We start from the raw sequence: 18,699 nt of genomic DNA on the forward strand, positions 1-18,699 counted from the left end.
TGGTAATTTTGGGAGGATTGTTTAGGAATTTTTTGCGAAATTTCTGCGAATTTTTGGAGACTTTTTTCGGATTTTTTGGGCAATTTTTGGGAGTTAAAAAGCAAATTTTTTTTGATTTTTGGGGAATAAAATTGAATTTTTGAGTGAATTTTTGGAGGTTTTTTGGGGAATATTTTGGGAATTTTTTGGAATTTTTTTTGTGGAATTTTTGGGGATTTTTGTGACATAAAAAATTGAATTTTTGGGGGATTTTTGCCCACCTGTGAAGTGGTACCAGATGTTGTTGGGTTCCAAGGTTTCTTCTCAAATTTTGGGAATTTTTACACCAAAATTTGGGAAATTTAGGGAATTTTTTGGCAATTTTTGGGGGTTAAAAAAGTGATTTTTTTTTTAATTTTCTCCAAATTTAGAGAGATTTTTTAGAGAATTTTTGGGGGCATTTTTTGAGGGTTTTTTGGAAATTTTGGGGGATTTTTTGGAAATATTTTGGGAACGTTGGGAGGATTTTTTGGGAATTTTTGGGAAAATTTTGGGGGTTTTTTTGGGAATTTTTGGGTTTTTTTTAAAGGAATTTTTGGGGAATTTGTTAGAAATTTTTTGGAATTTTTAAGAATTTTTAGGGACTTTTCTGGGATATTTTGGGGGACTTTTTTGGAATTTTCTGGGGAATTCTGGAAGCTTTTTTGGGGATTGTTGGGGATTTTTTGGCAATTTTAGAGCATCCTAAAGTGAATCTTTTGGGGATTTTTGGGACTAAAAAACTGCATTTTTTTTGTGATTTTTGCATAATTTTTTTGATTTTTTTCAGAATTTTTGGGGAATTTTTTGGGGAACATTTTGACAATTTTCAGGGGTCAAAAATTTGAATTTTTGGGGGGTTTCTTGCCCACCTGTGAAGAGGTACCAGAGGTTGTTGGGTTCCAAAGTTTCCGTTTTCCCTCAAATTTGGGGACTTTTTACCTCAAAATTTGGAAATTTTTTTCCTGAAATTTTGGGAATTTTTTACATAAAAATTTGGGATTTTTTTACCCCAAAACTTGAGAATTTTTGGGGAAAGCTTTGGCAATTTTGGGGCATTAAAAAGTGAATTTTTGGGGGTATTTTTGGGGATTTTTTGGGTTTAAAAACTGAATTTTTGGGGAATTTTGGGGATTTTTGGGAGGATTTTTTGGGCATTTTTAAGGAAGTTTTGGGGAATTAAATCTGATTTTTGGGGGCATTTTTTTGGGATTAAAAATTCAATTTTAGAAGGAATTTTGGGGAATTTTTTTTTAATTTTCGGGGATTTTTTGGGGAATTTTTAGGAATATTTTAGGGGTTACAAAATTGAATTTTTGGGGGGGATTAAATCTGATTTTGTGGGGGATTTTTTGGGATTAAATACTGAATTTTTGAAGGAATTTTGGGGCAGTTTTTGGGGAATTTTTTTTGAATTCTCAGAGATTTTTTGGGGAATTTTTAGGAATATTTTAGGGATTAAAAATTGGATTTTTTGGGGAATTTTTGGGGGATTTTTTGCCCACCTGTGAAGAGGTACCAGAGGTTGTTGGGTTCCAAAGTTTCCGTTTCTCCTCTCCTGGAACTTCTGCGATGGCGAATTTTGTAGCCGGTGAGGAACCCGTTCTGGGAGCCCGGGGGGGGAGGCTGCCAGCTCACCCTGATGCTCTGAAATTAACAACATCAATTAAAAAAACTTCATGAATTTGGTAGAATTTTTTAAGATTTTTGGTAGGAATTTGTGGGAAATTTTGGGATTTTTTTTGGGATTTTTTTCCTATTTTTTAGGGATTTTTTGTGATTTTCTTGGCAATTTTTTGGGCACTTTGGGGGATTTTTTTGGGGAATTTTTGTGAATTTTTGGGAATTTTTTCAGATTTTTTGGGAATTTTTTTCGTATTTTTTGGGAATTGTTTCCTGATTTTTTGGGATTTTTTCCCAAATTTTTTGGGCATTTTGGGGGGATTTTTTAGGGGAAGTTTTGGGAATTTTTTCCTGATTTTTTGGCAATTTTTTGGGCATTTTTGGGGAATTTTTTTGGGGGAATTTTTGGGAATTTATTCCTGACTTTTTGGAAATGTTGGGGGATTTTTTGAGAATTTTTTTCCTAATTTTTTGGGGATTTTTGCTGATTTTTTTGGCAATTTTTTGGGCATTTTGGGGGGATTTTTTGGGGAACTTTAGGGAATTTTTGGGAATTTTTTCAGATTTTTTGGGATTTTTTTCCAAATTTTTGGGGCATTTTGGGGGGATTTTTTAGGGGAAGTTTTTGGGAATTTTTTCCTTATTTTTTTGCAATTTTTTGGGCATTTTGGGGGGATTTTTTGGGGGAATTTTTGGGAATTTTTTCCTGATTTTTTGGAACTGTTGGGGGATTTTTCAGCATTTTTTTCCTAATTTTTTGGGGATTTTTTGGCAATTTTATGGACATTTTGGAGGGATTTTTGGGGAAATTTTAGGGAATTTTTGGGAATTTTTTGAGGATTTTTTCAGTATTTTTGGAGGATTTTTCATAATTTTTTGGTCAATTTTTTTCAGATTTTTTGGGGGATTTTTTTGGGAATTTTTAAAGATTTTTTGCAATTTTTTTCCAGATTTTTTGCTTTTTTTGGGATTTTTTGAGACTATTTGAGGATTTTACTCAGATTTTTTGGGATTTTTGGTGAACTTTTTGGCAATTTTGGGGGGATTTTTTGGGATTTTTTTCCAGGATTTTTGGGATTTTTTTTTCAGGATCTTTTGGGCATTTTTTGGGATTTTTTTGGGATTTTTCTGAGACTGTGAGGTGAATTTTTTGAGAATTTTTTGGCAATTTCTGGAGGATTTTTGGAGATTTTTTTAGGTGAATTTGGGGGATTTTTTTTTTTTTGTTTTTTTTCCTCTGATTTTTAGGATTTTTTTAAAGGTTTTTTGTGGGTTTTTTGGGAATTTATTCTCAATTTTTTGGGATTTTCCGGGGATTTTTTGATGGTTTTTTAGAATTTTTTTTTCTCCTATTTTTTGGGATTTTTTTGAGAATTGTTTGAGATTTTTTGGGGGGAATTTTTTCCGAATTTTTGGGGATTTTTTTTGAGAATTTTTTGGGATTCTTTTCCTAATTTTGGGGGATTTATTGTCAATTTTTAAGCAGTTTTTAAGGAATTTTTTTGGGATATCTTTTTTATGTCTTAAAGAATTTTTTGGGATTTTTTGGGGATTTTTTTGCCATTTTCGGGGATTTTTTGAGATTTTTTTGGGGGGGGAATTTTATGGAATTTTTGTGAATTTTTGGTGAATTTTTTCAATTTTTGGGGCTTTTTTTCTGAAGTTTTGGGGATATTTTTGTGAATTTTTGGGGATATTTTTCGTGAATTTTTTGTATATGTTTTGTGAATTTTTTGAGGATTTTTGGTAAATTTTTGGGGGATTTTTTCTGAATTTGTTTTGCAATTTTTGCGGACATTTTTGTGAATTTTTGGGGACATTTTTGTGAATTTTTGGTAATTTTTTCCTGCCTTACCCTGGAATTCACCACTTCCAAGGACACGTTCTGAGGAGCCTCGCTGGGAACTGAACAGATCCAAAAAAATTCAATTTTTAGAAAAATTGTGATTTTTATGGCATTTAATCAAGAATTTTCCTGACTTTTTCTGACCTTTTTCATAATTTTATTTTTTAATTAATTTTTACCAATTTTTTCTTTTTTTCCCAATTTTATTTCCATTTTTTCCCTGATTTTTTCTCAATTTTTTCATCATTTTTGACTCCATTTTTATACCATTTTATCCCATATTTTTCCCATTATTTTTTCTTGATTTCTTTCTAAATTTCCCCCATTTTTTTCTGATCTTTTTCCACTTTTTCCCCATTTCTTCTCCATATATTCCAAATATTTTCTCCATTTCTGCTCCATTTTCCCCAATTTTTTCCCCATTTTTCCCCGATTTTTTCCCATTTTTCCCCAATTTTCTCCCAATTTTTCTCCCAATTTTCCCATTATTTTCCCCATTTTTACCCATTTTTCTCCTATTTCCCCCCAATACTTTCCCAAAATTTTCCCCAAAATTTTGCCCAATTTTCCCCCATTTTTTCCTGAATTTTCTCTCCAATTTTTTCCCAATTTCCTTCCAATTTTCCCCCCAATTATTCCTCAATTTCTTCCCATTTCTCCCCAATTTTTCCCCCATTTTTTTCCCATTTTTCCCCCAATTTTCTCCCATTTTAATTTTATTTTACCCCAATTTCTTCCCTAATTTTTCCCCATATTTCCACTGAATTTTCCCCATGTCATTACAAGTTTCCTTCCAATTTTTCCCATTTTCTCTCTTTTTGGCCAATTTTTTCTCAATTTTTCTCCAATCTTTTCCCAATTTTTCCCTATTTTTCCTCCCCTTTTTTGTCCACTTTTTCCCCATTTTTCCCCTAATTGTTCCACGTTTTTAACCCTTTTTTTTTTTTGCTGATTTTTTCCCAATTTTCCCCCCATTTCTCTGGATTTTTTTCTGAATTTTTTACCCAATTTTTTCCCATTTTTCTCCATTTTTTGCCAATTGTTCCCCAGATTTTTGCCGATTTTTTCTCTGATTTTTCACTGATTTTCCCCCAATTTCTCACCATTTTCCCCCAATTTCCCTCTAATTTTCCCCATTTTATTCCAAATTTTCTCCCAATTTTTCCCCTTTTTTCTCCATTTTTGGCTGATTTTTTTTCAATTTTTCCCCATTTCCCCTCCAATTTTCCCCCAATTTGTTTTCTAATTTTTTCCCTATTCTTCTCATTTTTTCCTCAAAAATTCCCTAATTTTTTCTAAAATTTTCCCCATTTTTTCCCCCAATTTTCTCTACCCAATTTTTTTTCCATTTTCCCCCATTTTTGGCTCATTTTTTGTCCTTTTTCTGCGGATTGTTTGCTGATTTTTCAACAGTTTTTTGCCATTTTTTGCCGGTTTTTTTCCCAATGTTTCTCAATTTTCCCCCATTATTTTCCCAAATTTTTACCCACTTTTTCTCCCACCTTTCCCCAATATATTCCAAATTTTCTCCCAATTTTTCCCCATTTTTTCCCCACTTTTTGCTGATTTTTTGCCGTTTTACATCCATTTTTCCCCCATTTTTCCCCCATTATATCCCAAATTTTCTCCAAATCTCTCCCCATTTTTCTCCATTTTTCTCCATTTTTGCCCTGTTTTTTTGCAATTTTTTCCCAACTTTTTGCCCTTTTTTTGCCGACTCTTTTCCCCAATTTTTCTCCCTATTTTCCCCATTATATCTCAAATTTTCTCTCCAATTTTTCCCCGTTTTTCTCCAATTTTTCCCCCATTTTTGCCACTTTTTTGCCAATTTTTATCCGATTTTTTCCCAATTTTTACCAATTTTCCCTGTTTTTTCCTCAAATTTTTCCCCATTTTTCCCCCAATTTTTCTCCCTATTTTTTCCCATTATATCCCAAATTTTTCCCCCATTTTCCCCCACTTTTTCTCTCAATTTTTCCCAATTTTTTACCTTTTTTTTTGCAATTTTTTCCCAATTTTTCCCCCAATTTTCCCCATTATATTCCAAATTTTCTCCCAATTTTCCCCCATTTTTCCCCATTTTTTGCCGCTTTTTATCCGATCTTTTCCCTAATTTTTTACCAATTTTCCCCATTTTTTCCTCAAATTTTTCCTCATTTTTTCTTCCTGTTTTTCCCCATTATATCCCAAATTTTTCCACAATTTTCCCCCATTTTTCCACAATTTTATCCCCAATTTTTCTCCCAATTTTCCCCAAATTTTGGCCAATTTTCCCCCATTTTTTCTCCATTTTTTGGCCGATTTTTGCCGTTTTTTCGCCGTTTTTTCCCCAATTTTCACCCAATTTTTCCCAATTTTGGCTGATTTTGCCCTAAATTCATTTCCATTTTTCACTCACCATCAGACAAGGTGGTCACAGAGATCTCCTGCCGCTGCCACCACCCCTCTCCGTGCCGGTTGGATCCCAAAATTCTCAGCCGATATTCCTGGAATTTCCTCAGCCCCTCCAGGAGGAACGAGCGGCCGGAGACGTCCAGGGACTGGAGATGGGGGAAATGGGGGAAAAATGGGGGAAATTGGGAAAATTGGGGGAAATTTGGGATTAAATGGGGGGAAATTTGGAGAAAATTGGGGGGAATTGGTAAAAAAAAGTTGGGGGAAAATGGGGGGAAAAAATGGGGGGAAAATGGGGGAAAAAAATGGGGGGAAAATTGCGAAATTTGGGAAAAATTTGGGATTAAATGGTGGAAAATTGGGGGAAAATGGGGAAAATTTGAGAGAAATGTTGGGAAAAATTTGGGATAAAATGGGGGGAAATTGGGGGGAAATTTGGGAAAAATTGGGGGAAAAATGGGAAATTTGGGAAAAAAATTGGGATAAAATGGGGAAAAATTGGGAGAAAAATGGGGGGAAATGGTGAAAATTTGGGAGAAAATTGGGAAAATTTTCGGGGGAAAATTGGGGGAAAATTGAGGGAAAATTGGTAAAAAATTTGGGATAAAATGGGTGGAAATTGAGGGCAAATGGAGGAAAAATTGGGGAAAAATTGGGGAAAAATTGGGGGGAAAATTGGGAAAAAATTTGGGGGAAATTGGGAAATAATTGGGAGAAAATTTGGAATATAATGGGGAAAATTGGGAGAAAATTGGAGAAAAATTGAGGGAAAATTGGTAAAAAATTTGGGATAAATTGGGGGAAAATTGGGGAAAATTTGGGGAAAATTGGAGAAACATTGAGGGAAAAATGGGGAAAACATTTGGGGATAAAATTGGGAAAAATTGGGGGGGAAAATTGGGGAAAATTTGGGGGAAAAATGGTGAAAATTTGAGAGAAATTTGGGAAACATTTCAGAAAAAATGGGGAAAATTGGGGGAAAATTGGGCAAAAAATAGAGGAAAAATTGGGGAAAATTAAAGAAAAGAAAAAGAAAATTAAAGAAAAAATGGGGAAGAAATGTGGAAAAAATTGGGAAAAAATGAGAAAAAAAAGGAAAAAATGGAGAAAAATTTGGAAAACATTGGGGAAAATTTGGGGAAAAAAATTGAGGAAAAATGGGAAAAAATGGGAAATAATTGGGGAAAAATGGGGGAAAAATTGGGAAAAAATAGAAAAAAATTGGGGAAAAATAAGAAAACATTTTGGAAACAAATCAGGAAAAATTGGGAAAAAATTGGGAAAAAATAGGAAAAAAATTGAGGAAAATTTGGAAAAAAATTGAGGGAAAATTGGTGAAAAAATAGGAAAAAAATGGGAAATAACTGAGGAAAAATGGGAGAAAAATTTGGAAGAGAATTGGAGAAAAATAGGAAAAAATTAGGGAAAAACAAGAAAATATTTTGGAAACAAATCAGATAAAATTGAGAAAAAATTGGGAAAAAATTGGGAAAAAATTGGAAAAAGTTGGGAAAAAATGAAAGAAAATTTGGGAAAAATGGGGAAAATTTGGGGAAAATTTGGAGAAAAATTGATGGAAAAAATAGGAGAAACTTGAGGAAAAATGGGGAAAAAATTGGGAAATAATTGGGGGAAATGGGGGAAAAATTGGAAAGAAAATTGGGGAAAAAAGAGGAAAAAAGGGGAAAAATGGGAAATAATTGGGGAAAAATGAGGCAAAAATGGGAAGAAATTTGGGGGAAAATAGGAAAAAATTGGGGAAAAAGAAGAAAATATTTTGGAAACAAATCACAAAAAAATCAGAAAGAATAGAAAAAAATTGGGAAAAAATTAGGAAAAATGGAGGAAAATTTGGAAAAAATTGGGGAAAATTTGGAGAAAAATTGGGGGAAAATGGGGAAAAAATTGGGAAGAAAATTGGGGAAAAAATAGCAAAAAAATGGGGAAAATTTTGAAAAAATTGGGGAAAAATTGGGGAAAATTTGGGGGGGAAAAGGGAAATAATTTGAATTTTTTACCTGTTCTTTTCCTGTTTCTGTTTCTTTCCAGAAGAGGCGAAATCCCAGGATGGGAGGGTCAGAAAATGCAGGAGGATCCCAAAAGATCTGGATGGAAGTGGGAGAAACTGGAAAAGCTCGGAAATTCTCCACAGGGCCGGGGGTTTGGGCTGGAAAAGAGAGAATAAATAATGAAAAAATGAAAAAAATAGGAAAAAAAATTAAAAATTTGCATGGAAAATTAAAAATTTGGGAGGAAAATCAAAAATTTCCATGAAAAAATTGAAAAATTTGGGGAAAAAATAAAAATTTCCATTAAAAAAAAAATTCTGGGAAAAATAAAAAAATTTTCAGGAAAAAATTCTGGGAAAAATTCCAAAAATTTCAGAGAAAAATTTAAAAAAATCTGTGGAAAATCAAAAAAAATTTTAGGAAAAAATAAAAAAAAATGTGGGGAAAAAACCAAGTTTCCATGAAAAAATTAAAAATTCTGTGAAAAAATCAAAAATTTCCATTAAGACAGAAAAAATTCTGGGAAAAAAATCAAAAATTTCCATGAAAAAATAAATAATTCTGGGAAAAAAATAAAAAAATTTCCATGAAAAAGAAAAAATTTGGGGAAAAAACCCAAAAATTTCAATAAAAAATTAAAAAATTTTGGGAAAATTTCAGGAAAAAAAAGAAAAATTCAGGGAAAAAAATTAAAAATTTTCAGGGAAAAATAAAAAAATTCTGGGAAAAACCCCAAAAATTTCAGCAAAAAAATCAAAAAATTCGGGGAAAAAACACAAAAATTTGCATGGAAAATTAAAAAAATTCTGGGAAAATCCCAAAAATTTCCATGAAAAATGAAAAAAATTCTGGGAAAAAATAAAAAATTTCAGGAAAAAAAATCTGGGAAATCCCAAAAATTTCAGGGAAAAATCCAAAAATTCTGGGAAAAAATCAAAAATTTCCATGAAAATTGAAAAAATCTGGGAAAAAAATCAAATATTTCCATGAAAAATTAAACAATTCTGGGAAAAAACCCAAAAATGTCAGGAAATAATTTAAAAATTCGGGAAAAAAATCAAAAATTTCTGGGAAAAATCCCAAAAATTTCAGGAAAAAAAAACTAAAAATTCTGGGATAAAACAAAAATTTCCATGAAAAATGAAAAAATTCTGGGACAAAAATCAAAAATTTCAGGGCAAAATCAAAAAATTTTTTGAAAAATCTTAAAAATTCTGTTTAAATAGCAGAAAATCCAAAAAATTCCAGCAAAAAAATCAATTTAGAAAAGGCTAAAAAAATCAAAAATTCAATTAAAAAATCTCAACATTTTCATTAAAAAAACAATTAAAATTTCATGGGAAAAAAGGTTGGAAAATTAAAATAAAAATCGATGAAAAAAAGTTTAAATTTCACAAAAAAAATCCCCAAAATTCCAGGAAAAAAAAAAACTGGAAAAAGATGTAAAAAATCCACCAAAAAAATCCTTAAAATTCTGCACAAAAATTTTAAAAATCTAGAAAAAAAATTAAAAATTCAATTTAAAAAACCCTGAAAATTTCCTGAAAAAAAATCTGAAAAAAATCCTAAAATTCCAGAAAAAATCCCAAAATTCGATTTAAAAAACACAGAAAATTTCAAGAAATTCTACAGAAAAAAATCCCCAAATTTTCATTTAAAAAATCCCCAAATTTTCATTAAAAAATCCCAAAAAATTTCATTTAAAAATTGGAATTTTCTGGGAATTTTGCCCAAAAATTCGATTAAAATCCTCCAAAAATCCCTTTAAAAAATCAGATTTTCACGCCTCCCAACCCCATTTTTGGGGGATTTTTTCCCTTTTTTCCCCCAAAATTCAAAAAAATTCCCAAAAAATTCCCAAAAAATTCCCAAATTTTGGGCTACTCACGTTCAGGACGGGTGGAAATTCTCAGGACTGGGGAAATTTTGCCAGCTCCAAATTGGTTGGAAGCGAAAATTCGGAATTTGTAGGAATTTTCTGGCTCCAAATTGCCCACAGAAATTCCAGGTTGGGAGGTGTTCAAGGCTCCTTTCCCTAAAAAAAAATAAAGAAAAATTTAAATTTTGGCAAAAATCCCTTAAAATTAAAAAAAAAAAAAATAAATCCCCCCAAAAAAGCCAAAATTTCCCTTTAAAATCCTTACAAATCCCAAATAATTCCTTTAAAAATCCGACAAAAATCCCTGAAAATTAAAAAAAAAAGAATCCTTGGAAAATCCCAGGAATTTCCCTCAGAATCCTTTAAAAATCCTGCTCAACCCCCACAATAATCCTTTTAAAAACCAAAAAAAATCCCTCAAATCCCTAAAAACCCCCAAAAATTCCCAGACTTTTGTAAATCCCAAGAATTCCATGGAAAAATTCCCTAAAAAATAAAAATCCTTGGAAAATTTGCGAATTCTCTCTCAGATTCCTTCAAAAGCCCTCACAACCCCTCAGAAATGCTTTCAAAAATCCCCTTAAAATTATCAAAAAAAAAAAAAAAAAAAAAAAAATCCCAGCTTTTCCCAAATCCCAAGACTTTCACGGAAAAAATCCCTTGAAAAATAATTTAAAAAAAAAATTTCAAATCTCTCAAATCTCCCCTCAGAATCCTTCGGAAAGCTCACACCACCCGTCAGAAATGCCTTCCAAAATTCCCTAAAAAACCCCAAAAAAATCCTAAAAAAACCGTGAAAATGTCCTTAAATCCCATAGGAAACCCATAAAATTCCCAAATTCCAAGAATTCCATGGAAAAATTCCCTAAAAAAAAAAAAAAATCCTTGGAAAATTTGCAAATTCTCCCTTGGAATCCTTCAAAAAGCCCTAACAACCCCTCAGAAATGCCTTCAAAATCACCCTAAAAAATCGCCTAAAACTCAAAAAAATTCTCAAAAATCCCTAAAAAGCCAAAAAAATCCCAATTTTCCCAAATCCCAAGAATTTCATGGAAAAAATCCCTTGAAAAATAATAATAAAAAAAAAAACTAAAATCTTTCAAGATCCCTCAAATCTCCCCTCAGAATCCTTCGGAAAGCTCACACCACCCGTCACAAATGCCTTCCAAAATTCCCTAAAAATCCCCCAAAAAAATCCTACAAAAACCCTGAAAAAGTCCTTAAATCCCATAGGAAACCCATAAAATTCCCAATTCCAATAATTCAATGGAAAAATTACAAAAAAAAACTCCTTCAAAATCCTTGGAAAACTTGCGAATTCTCTTTGGAAAGCCCTCACAACCCCTCAGAAATGCCTTCAAAAATCCCCTAAAAAACCCCAACAAAAATCTTTTAAAAAGCTAAAAATCCCAAAAAATTCTGAAATTCATTCAAATCCTTAAAAATAAAAATAAATCTTGGGAAATCCCTCAAATCTCCCTCAGAATCCTTAGAAAAGCCCTCATAACCCCTCAGAAATGCCTTCCAAAATTCCCTAGAAATCCTAAAAAAAACTTTTAAGAAACCCCAAATCACCTCAAATCCAAAAAAAAAAAAAACCCCGTAAAATTCCCAAATCCCAAGAATTCCATGGAAAAAATTTCTTGAAATTAAAAAAAAAAAAAAATTCCTTGAAGTCCTTGAAAATCTCTCAAGTCTCCCCTCAGGATCCTTCAATAAATCCCTCACAAGCCCTGAGAAATGCCTGCAAAAACCCCCTAAAATCCCCCAAAAAAATCCCAAAAAGCAACCCGAAAAAAACTTTAAATCCCAAAGAAAACTCATAGCATTCCCAAATCCCAAGAATTCCATGGAAAAACTTTATTGAAAATCAAAAAAAAATCCCTGAAGTCCTTGAAAATCCCTCAAGTCTCCCCTCAGGATCCTTCAAAAAGCCCTCAGAACCGCCTTCAAAAATCCCCTAAAAATTCCCCAAAAAATCCTTTAAAACCCCAGAAACTTCTAAAACCCCACAAAATTCCCAGATTTTCCCAAATCCCAAGGGAAAATTGCCGACCTGGCCGCTCCTTCGTGGGAGTAGAGGACGGTGTAGTGCAGGAGGCTCCCGCGGGGCTCGGCGGGCGGGCGCCATGTCAGGCGGATGAAGCGGCTGGAGACGAGCGAGGCCCTCAGGTCCTGAGGGGGCTGAGGGGAGGAGGGCGGGTGTCCAGCCAGCTCTGAGGAGAGAAAAAAGAGCGGGAAGAGGTTAGCTGAGAGGAGAGGGGGAAAAGGAGGTAAAAATAGGATAAAAATTGGTACCAAAAAAAAATAGGGGTAAAAATGGGGGGAAATTGGAGAAAATTGGGGGAGAAAGTGGGAAAATTTGGGGGAAATGGGGAAAAATGGGAAGAAAAATGGCAAGAATATGGGGGGGAAATGGGGAAAAATGGAAGAAAAATGGCAAGAATATGGGAGAAATTGAGGAAAAGGGGGGGGGAAATGGGATAAAAATGGGAAAAATTGGGGGAAGATGGGGGAAATTGGAGGAAAATGGAACAAAAATGGGAAAATTTGGAGGAAAATGAAAGGAAAAATGTGAGGGAAAAATGGGAGGAAGGGGGGGGAATTGGGAAATATGGGGGGAAATTGGGAGAAAAAATTGAAAGAAATTGTAGGAAAATGAGAAAAAATGGAGGAAAAATAGGGGAAATTTGGTGGAAAATGGGGGGAAAATTAAGAAAAATTGGGATATAATGGGAGGGGAAAAATGGAGGAAAATGGGGGGAACAAAGGGAAATAAACTGGGTGGAGATTGGGAGAGAAATGGGAGGAAGAATGGGAAAATCTGAAAAAAATGGGGGTAAATAGGATAAAAATGAGCGGAAAGTTGAAATCCCAAAAAAAAAAAAATCAAAAATTTAACGAAAACTCATTAAAATTCAAATTTTAAAAAAATTTAAATCCCATAAAAATTCTTTAAAAAATAAAAACAAATTCCCCAAAAATTTCTAAAAAAAAAATCCTAAAATAATCCCCAAAAAAATTCCTAAAAATTCAAAAAAATCCCCAATATTCCCCCCCCCCAAAAAAAAAAACAATCCCAAAAAAACCCGCCCCAAAAATCCCAAAAATTTCTGCAAAAAATTTTTAAAAATCAATAAATAAAAAATCCCTAAATACCAAAACAATCCCAAAAAATTAAAGAAATTTAAAAATCATACAAAAAAACTCCACAAAAAATTCCAAAATATTCCCCCAAAAATTCCCAAAAATATCTCTAAAAATTCCCCACCCAAAAAAAGAGCCCCAACATTTTCAATAAATTCTCAAAAAAATCCCCCCAAAAATTCCTCCCCAAAATTTCCAAAAATTTCAAAAAAATCCTTAAAATTTCACAAAAAATGAAAAAATCCCCAAAAAATCTCAAAAATTGAAAAAATCCATAACATTCCCCCAAAAAATCTAAAAAAAATCCACAAAAATCCCAAAAAATGTCTAAAAAATTTAAAAAAATCCTTAAAATTTTACAAAACATTGAAAAAGAATCCCCAAAATTGAAAAAAAATCCAAACATTCCCCAAAAAATCCCCCCAAATTCCACCCCAAAAATAAAAAAAATCCCCCCAAAAATTTCTAAAAAATTCAGCAAAAAATCCTTAAAAATTCACAAAATCTGAAAAAAAATTCCCAAAAAATCGGAAAAAAAAAATCCCAAACATTCCCCAAAAAATCCCAAAAAAATTCCCAAAAAATGTCTAAAAAATTCCAGAAAAATACTAAAAATTCACAAAAAAATAAAAAAAATTCTGAAAAAAATCCCTCAAAAAACAAAAAAATCTCAAAAAAAACCCCAAAAAATCCCCCCCAAAAATTCCCAAAATAATATCCCCCAAAATTAAAAAAAAAAAATTCCTAAAAATTCACTAAAAAATTCCCAAAAATTGGACAAAAATCCAAAACTTCCCCCCAAAAAATCCCCCAACAATTCCCATAAAAATCCCCCCCACAAATCCCCAAATTTCTAAAAAAATCAAAAAAATCCTTAAAATTTCACAAAATTCCAAAAAATCTCAAAATTGCAAAAAAACACTTCCAAAACATCTCCAAAAAATCCCCAAAATTCCCCACAAAATCCCCAAAAAATAAAAAAAAAGCCAAAAAATCCCAAAATTTCTGAAAAATTCCTAAAAAAAATCCTAAAAAAAAATCCTAAAAATTCAGAAAATCCCCAAAATTCCCCAAAAAATAAAAAATTCCCAATACAATTCCCCCAAAAAATCCCAAAAAAAATCCCTCAAAAATCCCAAAAATTTCTGCAAAAAATTTCTAAAAATCAATAAATAAAAAATCCCCAAATATCAAAACAATCCCAAAAAAATTAAAGAAATTTAAAAATCATACAAAAAAAAACTCCACAAAAAATTCCCCACAATATCCCTCAAAATTCCTCAAAAAAAAAATTTCCCCCAAAATTTTTTGAAAAATTCTCAAAAGAAAATCCCCCAAAAATAAAATAAAAACTCAAAAAAATCCCCAAAAAATCCCCAAAAAATTCCCCCCAAAATTTTTTAAAAATAAAAAAAAAATCTCAAAAAAATCCCCAAAAAATCCCCCAAAAATTCCCCCAAAATTTTTTAAAAATAAAAAAAAAATTCCTAAAAAAATCCCCAAAAATCCCACCAAATTTTAAAAATAATTTGATTTTTTTTGCCTTACCAGGATCGAGGGACGATGAGTTGGGCGATGCTCTGGGAACTCCCAGCTTCGTTCCTGGCCATTGCACTGATAAAATCCCTCGTCGGATTTTACCAAACCCAAAATCCTTAAATTGCTGCCACCCTGAAAGAAAAAAAATGGGATTAAAATTGGAATTTTATCCCAAAAATGCCCTCTAAAAATCCCAAAAATCACCTCAGAAAAAACCCAAAAATATTGAAAAAAAATTCACAAAAAGGCAAAAAAAATGCAGAAAAAAAACAAAAGAAATTTTTTTATAATTGAAAAAACATCCCAAAAAATCAGTGAAAAATTCGGAAATATTCTGAAAAATTCCAAAACAAATTTTCTAAAAAATGACAAAAATATCCACCAAAATTCAAAAAAAAAGAAAAAAAAATCAAAAAAAAATCCCCCAAAATACCAAAATAATTTTAAAAAAACCTGGAAAAGTAATTTAAAAAATTTAAAAAATCAAAAAAAATCCCCAAAATATTAAAAAGAATTTTCAAAATTTTACAAATCTGTAAGAAACACATTAAAAAGTCTAAAAAATTATGTAAAAAATCCTAAAATTGCATTAAAATAAATCCTAAAAAATTTTTTTAAAAATCCCCCAAAAAATCTGGAAAAAAAATCCTAAAAAAAATTCTTTAAAATCCCCCAAAAAATCCCCATTAAAATCCTAATTTTTTTTTTAAATCCAAAAGTTTTGTTAAAAAAAACAATAAAATTCCAATAAAATTCTAACAAATTCCAAAATAATTCCTTTAAAAATCTCAAAAAATCCAAAAATTAGAGAAAAAAATCTGAAAAATCACAAAAAATCATGAAAAAAATCCTAAATAAAATCTGTAAAAATTATGTTAAAAACCTTTAAAAATCCATTAAAAATCCCCAAAAATCCGAATAAATTTGCAATAAATTCCAAATAAATTCACAAATAAATTTTTTAAAAATCCCCAAAAATCCACAAGAAATTCCATTGAAATTTTTTAAAATTCCAGAAAAATCCCAAAATATTCCCAAAAAATTTGCAATAAATTCGCATAAAGAATTTTTTTAATTCTTAGAAAGTCCTATCAAAAATTGTTTAAAAAAAAATTCTGAAATAAAATCCCCCAAAATCCCAAAATATTTCCAATAAATTCCAAATAAATTACAAAAAATCCAGTAAAAATTAAAAAAATCAAAAGAAAAATCTGAAAGAAAGAATTTTAAAAAATCAAAAAAATCCCTAAAAATAGAAAAAAATCCCAAAATATTTACAATAAATCCCAATAAAATTCCAAAAAAAATCGCCCAAAAATCCAAAAAAATCCTAAAAAATTAAAAAAAAAAAAATCCAACAAAATCACAAAAACTAGAAAAAAAATCCCAAAATATTTACAATAAATTCCAATAAAGTACCCCAAAAAATCCCCCAAAAATCCTAAAAAATCGCAAAAAAAATCGAAAAAAATCACAATAAATCCCCGTAAAATTCAAAAAAGATCCCCAAAAATTCCCAATAAATTCCTGATCAATTCCCAAAATATCCCCCCCAAAATTCCCATTTTTTCCACAAAAACTCACCACAATCTGGAAATAATCTCCCGGTATCACGACCTCTCCATTTTTCAGCCACTGCACGCTCGGTGTGGGGTTTCCTCCCACGGAACATTCCAGCTCCACGTCCCAGCGCTCGCGCCCATAGAGGTTGGACGGACGCACCAGGAAAAATGGAGGAACTGCCCCAAAAATTCAGGAAAAAAAAGTTGGAAATTTGGGAATTTTTTTCCCTCTTTTTTTTTCACCCCCACTTTTTTTTTTCCTGATTTTTCCCCCCCATTTTCTTTTTCCCGCTCTTTTTTCCCCTCATGATTTTCCCTCCATTTTTTCCCCTCATGATTTCCCCACCATTTTTTCCTCTCATGATTTTCCCACCATTATTTTCCCCCATCATGATTTTCCCACCATTATTTTCCTTCCATGACTTTCCCATTTTTTTCCCCACCATTTTTTTCCACCTCATGATTTTCCCGGCATTTTTTCCCCCTCATGATTTTCCCTCCATTTTTTCCCCCTCATGATTTTCCCACCATTTTTTCCCCCTCATGATTTTCCCTTTTTTTTTTCCCCACCATTTTTTCCTCTCATGATTTTCCCACCATTATTTTCCCCCATCATGATTTTCCCACCATTATTTTCCTTTCATGACTTTCCCATTTTTTTCCCCACCATTTTTTTCCTCTCATGATTTTCCCACTTTTCTCCCCACCATTTTTCCCCCCCTCATGATTTTCCCACCATTATTTTCTCCTCATGGTTTTCCCACCATTTTTTTCCCTGCCTTTTTTCCCCTCCATTTTTCCCCCTCACAAAAAGTTTTCCCGCCCTTTGTTTCCCACCATTTTTCTCTCACAAAACTGAGGAACTGCCCCAAAAAATTGAGAAAAAAGGTTGGAAATTTTGGGATTTTTTTTCCGCTTTTTTCCCACCATTTTTTTTCCCCTCACAAAAGTCTTTCCCGCCTTTTCTTTTTTCTGCCATTTTTGGCAGGAAAAAAAAAAAGTGGGAAATCTTTATTTTGGAGGCAAAATTTGGTGGGAAATTTTGGTGGGAAAACCTTTAGAAAGAAACAAAAAAAGGCGGGAAAATTTAATTGTGTGGGGAACAAAAGGTGGGAAAATCATGAAGGGAAAAAAAGGTGAGAAAATTTTATTTTGAGGGGGAAAAAGGTGGGAAAAAAGCAGAAAATTTGGCGGGAAAATTTTATTTTGGAGGAAAAACTTGGTGGGAAATTTTGGCAGGAAAACCTTTTGAGAGAAGGACAAAAAGGCGGGGAAAAAAGGCGGGAAAACCATTTTGTGAGAAAAAAAGGCAGAAAAAATTATTTTCTGAGGGAAAAATGGTGGGAGAATTTGATTTTGGAGGGAAATTTTTGGAAATTTTGGGAAAACCTTTGGCGAGAAGACAAAAAAGAAAAAGAGAAAAAAATTTCATTTTGTGGGGGGAAAAAAGCAGGAAAATTTGGCAGGAACATTTTTGAGGGAAAATTTGACGGGAAATTTTGGCGGGAAAACTTTATTTTGTCACCAAAAAAGGCAGAAAAATTTCATTTTCTGGGGAAACAAAGCAGGAAAAAAAGGGAAAATCACAAGGGGGAAAAAATGTGAGAAAATTTAATTTTGGAGGGAGATTTTGGCGGGAAAACCTTGTGAGGGAAGGGGAAAAATGGCGGGAAATTTTGGCAGGAAAACTTAATTTTGTTAGGAAAAAAGGCAGAAAAATTTCATTTTCTGGGAAAAAAAGGCAGGAAAAAAGGGAAAATCACGAGGGGAAAAAAATGTGGGAAAATTTAATTTTGGAGGGAAATTTTGGCGGGAAATTTTGGTGGGGAAACCTTGTGAGGGAAGGGGGAAAATGGAGGGAAATTTTGGCAGGAAAACTTTATTTTGTCACCAAAAAAGGCTGAAAAATTTCATTTTCTGTGTAAAAAAAGCAGGAAAAAAAGGGAAAATCACGAGGAGAAAAAAATGTGGGAAAATTTAATTTTGGAGGGAAATTTTGGTGGGAAATTTTGGCGGGAAAGCTCACCCAGGACGTCGAGGCGGGCGCTGGCGCTGTCGTTGGTGTCACCGAAATCGACGAGGCAGGTGTAAAGCGCTGAGTCAGCAGAAGTGACGTTGCTGATGCGGAGGTTGCTCCCGGCCAGGAGGGAATATTTGGGAGAGCTGGAAGAAAAATTTGGGAATTTTTGGAGGTTTGAAAGGGGAAATGGGGAAAAAAGAGGGATATTTGGTGAAAATTAAAAAAAAAAAATGGAGAAAATCGGAGGGAAATTGAGGGGGAAATGGTGAAAAAAAGGGAAAAAAAAATGGAAATAAAATGCTGAATAAATCCCCCAAAAAATCCAGTAAAAATAGAAATAAAACTTTTTTAAATCTAAAAAAAAAATCCAGAAAAATTCCCATAAAATTTCTAAGAAAACCCACCAAAAAAAATCCCAAAAATTCCCCAAAAAATCCCCCCAAATCCCATTAAAATAAAAAAAAAATCACAAAAAATACCCAAAAAATCCCAATTTTTCCCCTACCTGATGGCGATGACGTCACCGTCCCGGAGCCACGTGACGGAAGGTTCCGGAAGCCCCGAGGCCGAACACTCGAGGACGGCGTCGCCGCCCTGGCGGGCGCTGACAGCGCTCGGGCGTCGCAGGAAATGCGGAGAGCGCCGGATGGTGGGATCTGCTG

At 32.6% G+C, this 18,699-nt stretch overlaps 1 protein-coding gene across 1 annotated transcript in view; it reads right to left on the reverse strand.

Annotated features, from left to right (window-relative positions):
* Window positions 1-1,375: 1,375 nt before the first annotated feature.
* Window positions 1,376-18,699, reverse strand: part of LOC135291770 (netrin receptor DCC-like) — a 32,146-nt gene continuing 14,822 nt past the window's right edge. Inside the window, 11 exon segments of the mRNA XM_064406026.1 lie at window positions 1,376-1,665; window positions 3,497-3,546; window positions 5,886-6,027; window positions 7,900-8,048; window positions 9,779-9,925; window positions 11,773-12,059; window positions 14,465-14,526; window positions 14,528-14,587; window positions 16,040-16,194; window positions 18,044-18,180; window positions 18,543-18,693. Of these exon segments, the coding sequence (XP_064262096.1) occupies window positions 1,477-1,665; window positions 3,497-3,546; window positions 5,886-6,027; window positions 7,900-8,048; window positions 9,779-9,925; window positions 11,773-12,059; window positions 14,465-14,526; window positions 14,528-14,587; window positions 16,040-16,194; window positions 18,044-18,180; window positions 18,543-18,693 (1,529 nt within the window). The 3' untranslated portion in view covers window positions 1,376-1,476.

Source organism: Passer domesticus, unplaced genomic scaffold, assembly GCF_036417665.1.
Source record: "Passer domesticus isolate bPasDom1 unplaced genomic scaffold, bPasDom1.hap1 HAP1_SCAFFOLD_114, whole genome shotgun sequence".
Classification (NCBI taxonomy): Eukaryota; Metazoa; Chordata; class Aves; order Passeriformes; family Passeridae; genus Passer; species Passer domesticus.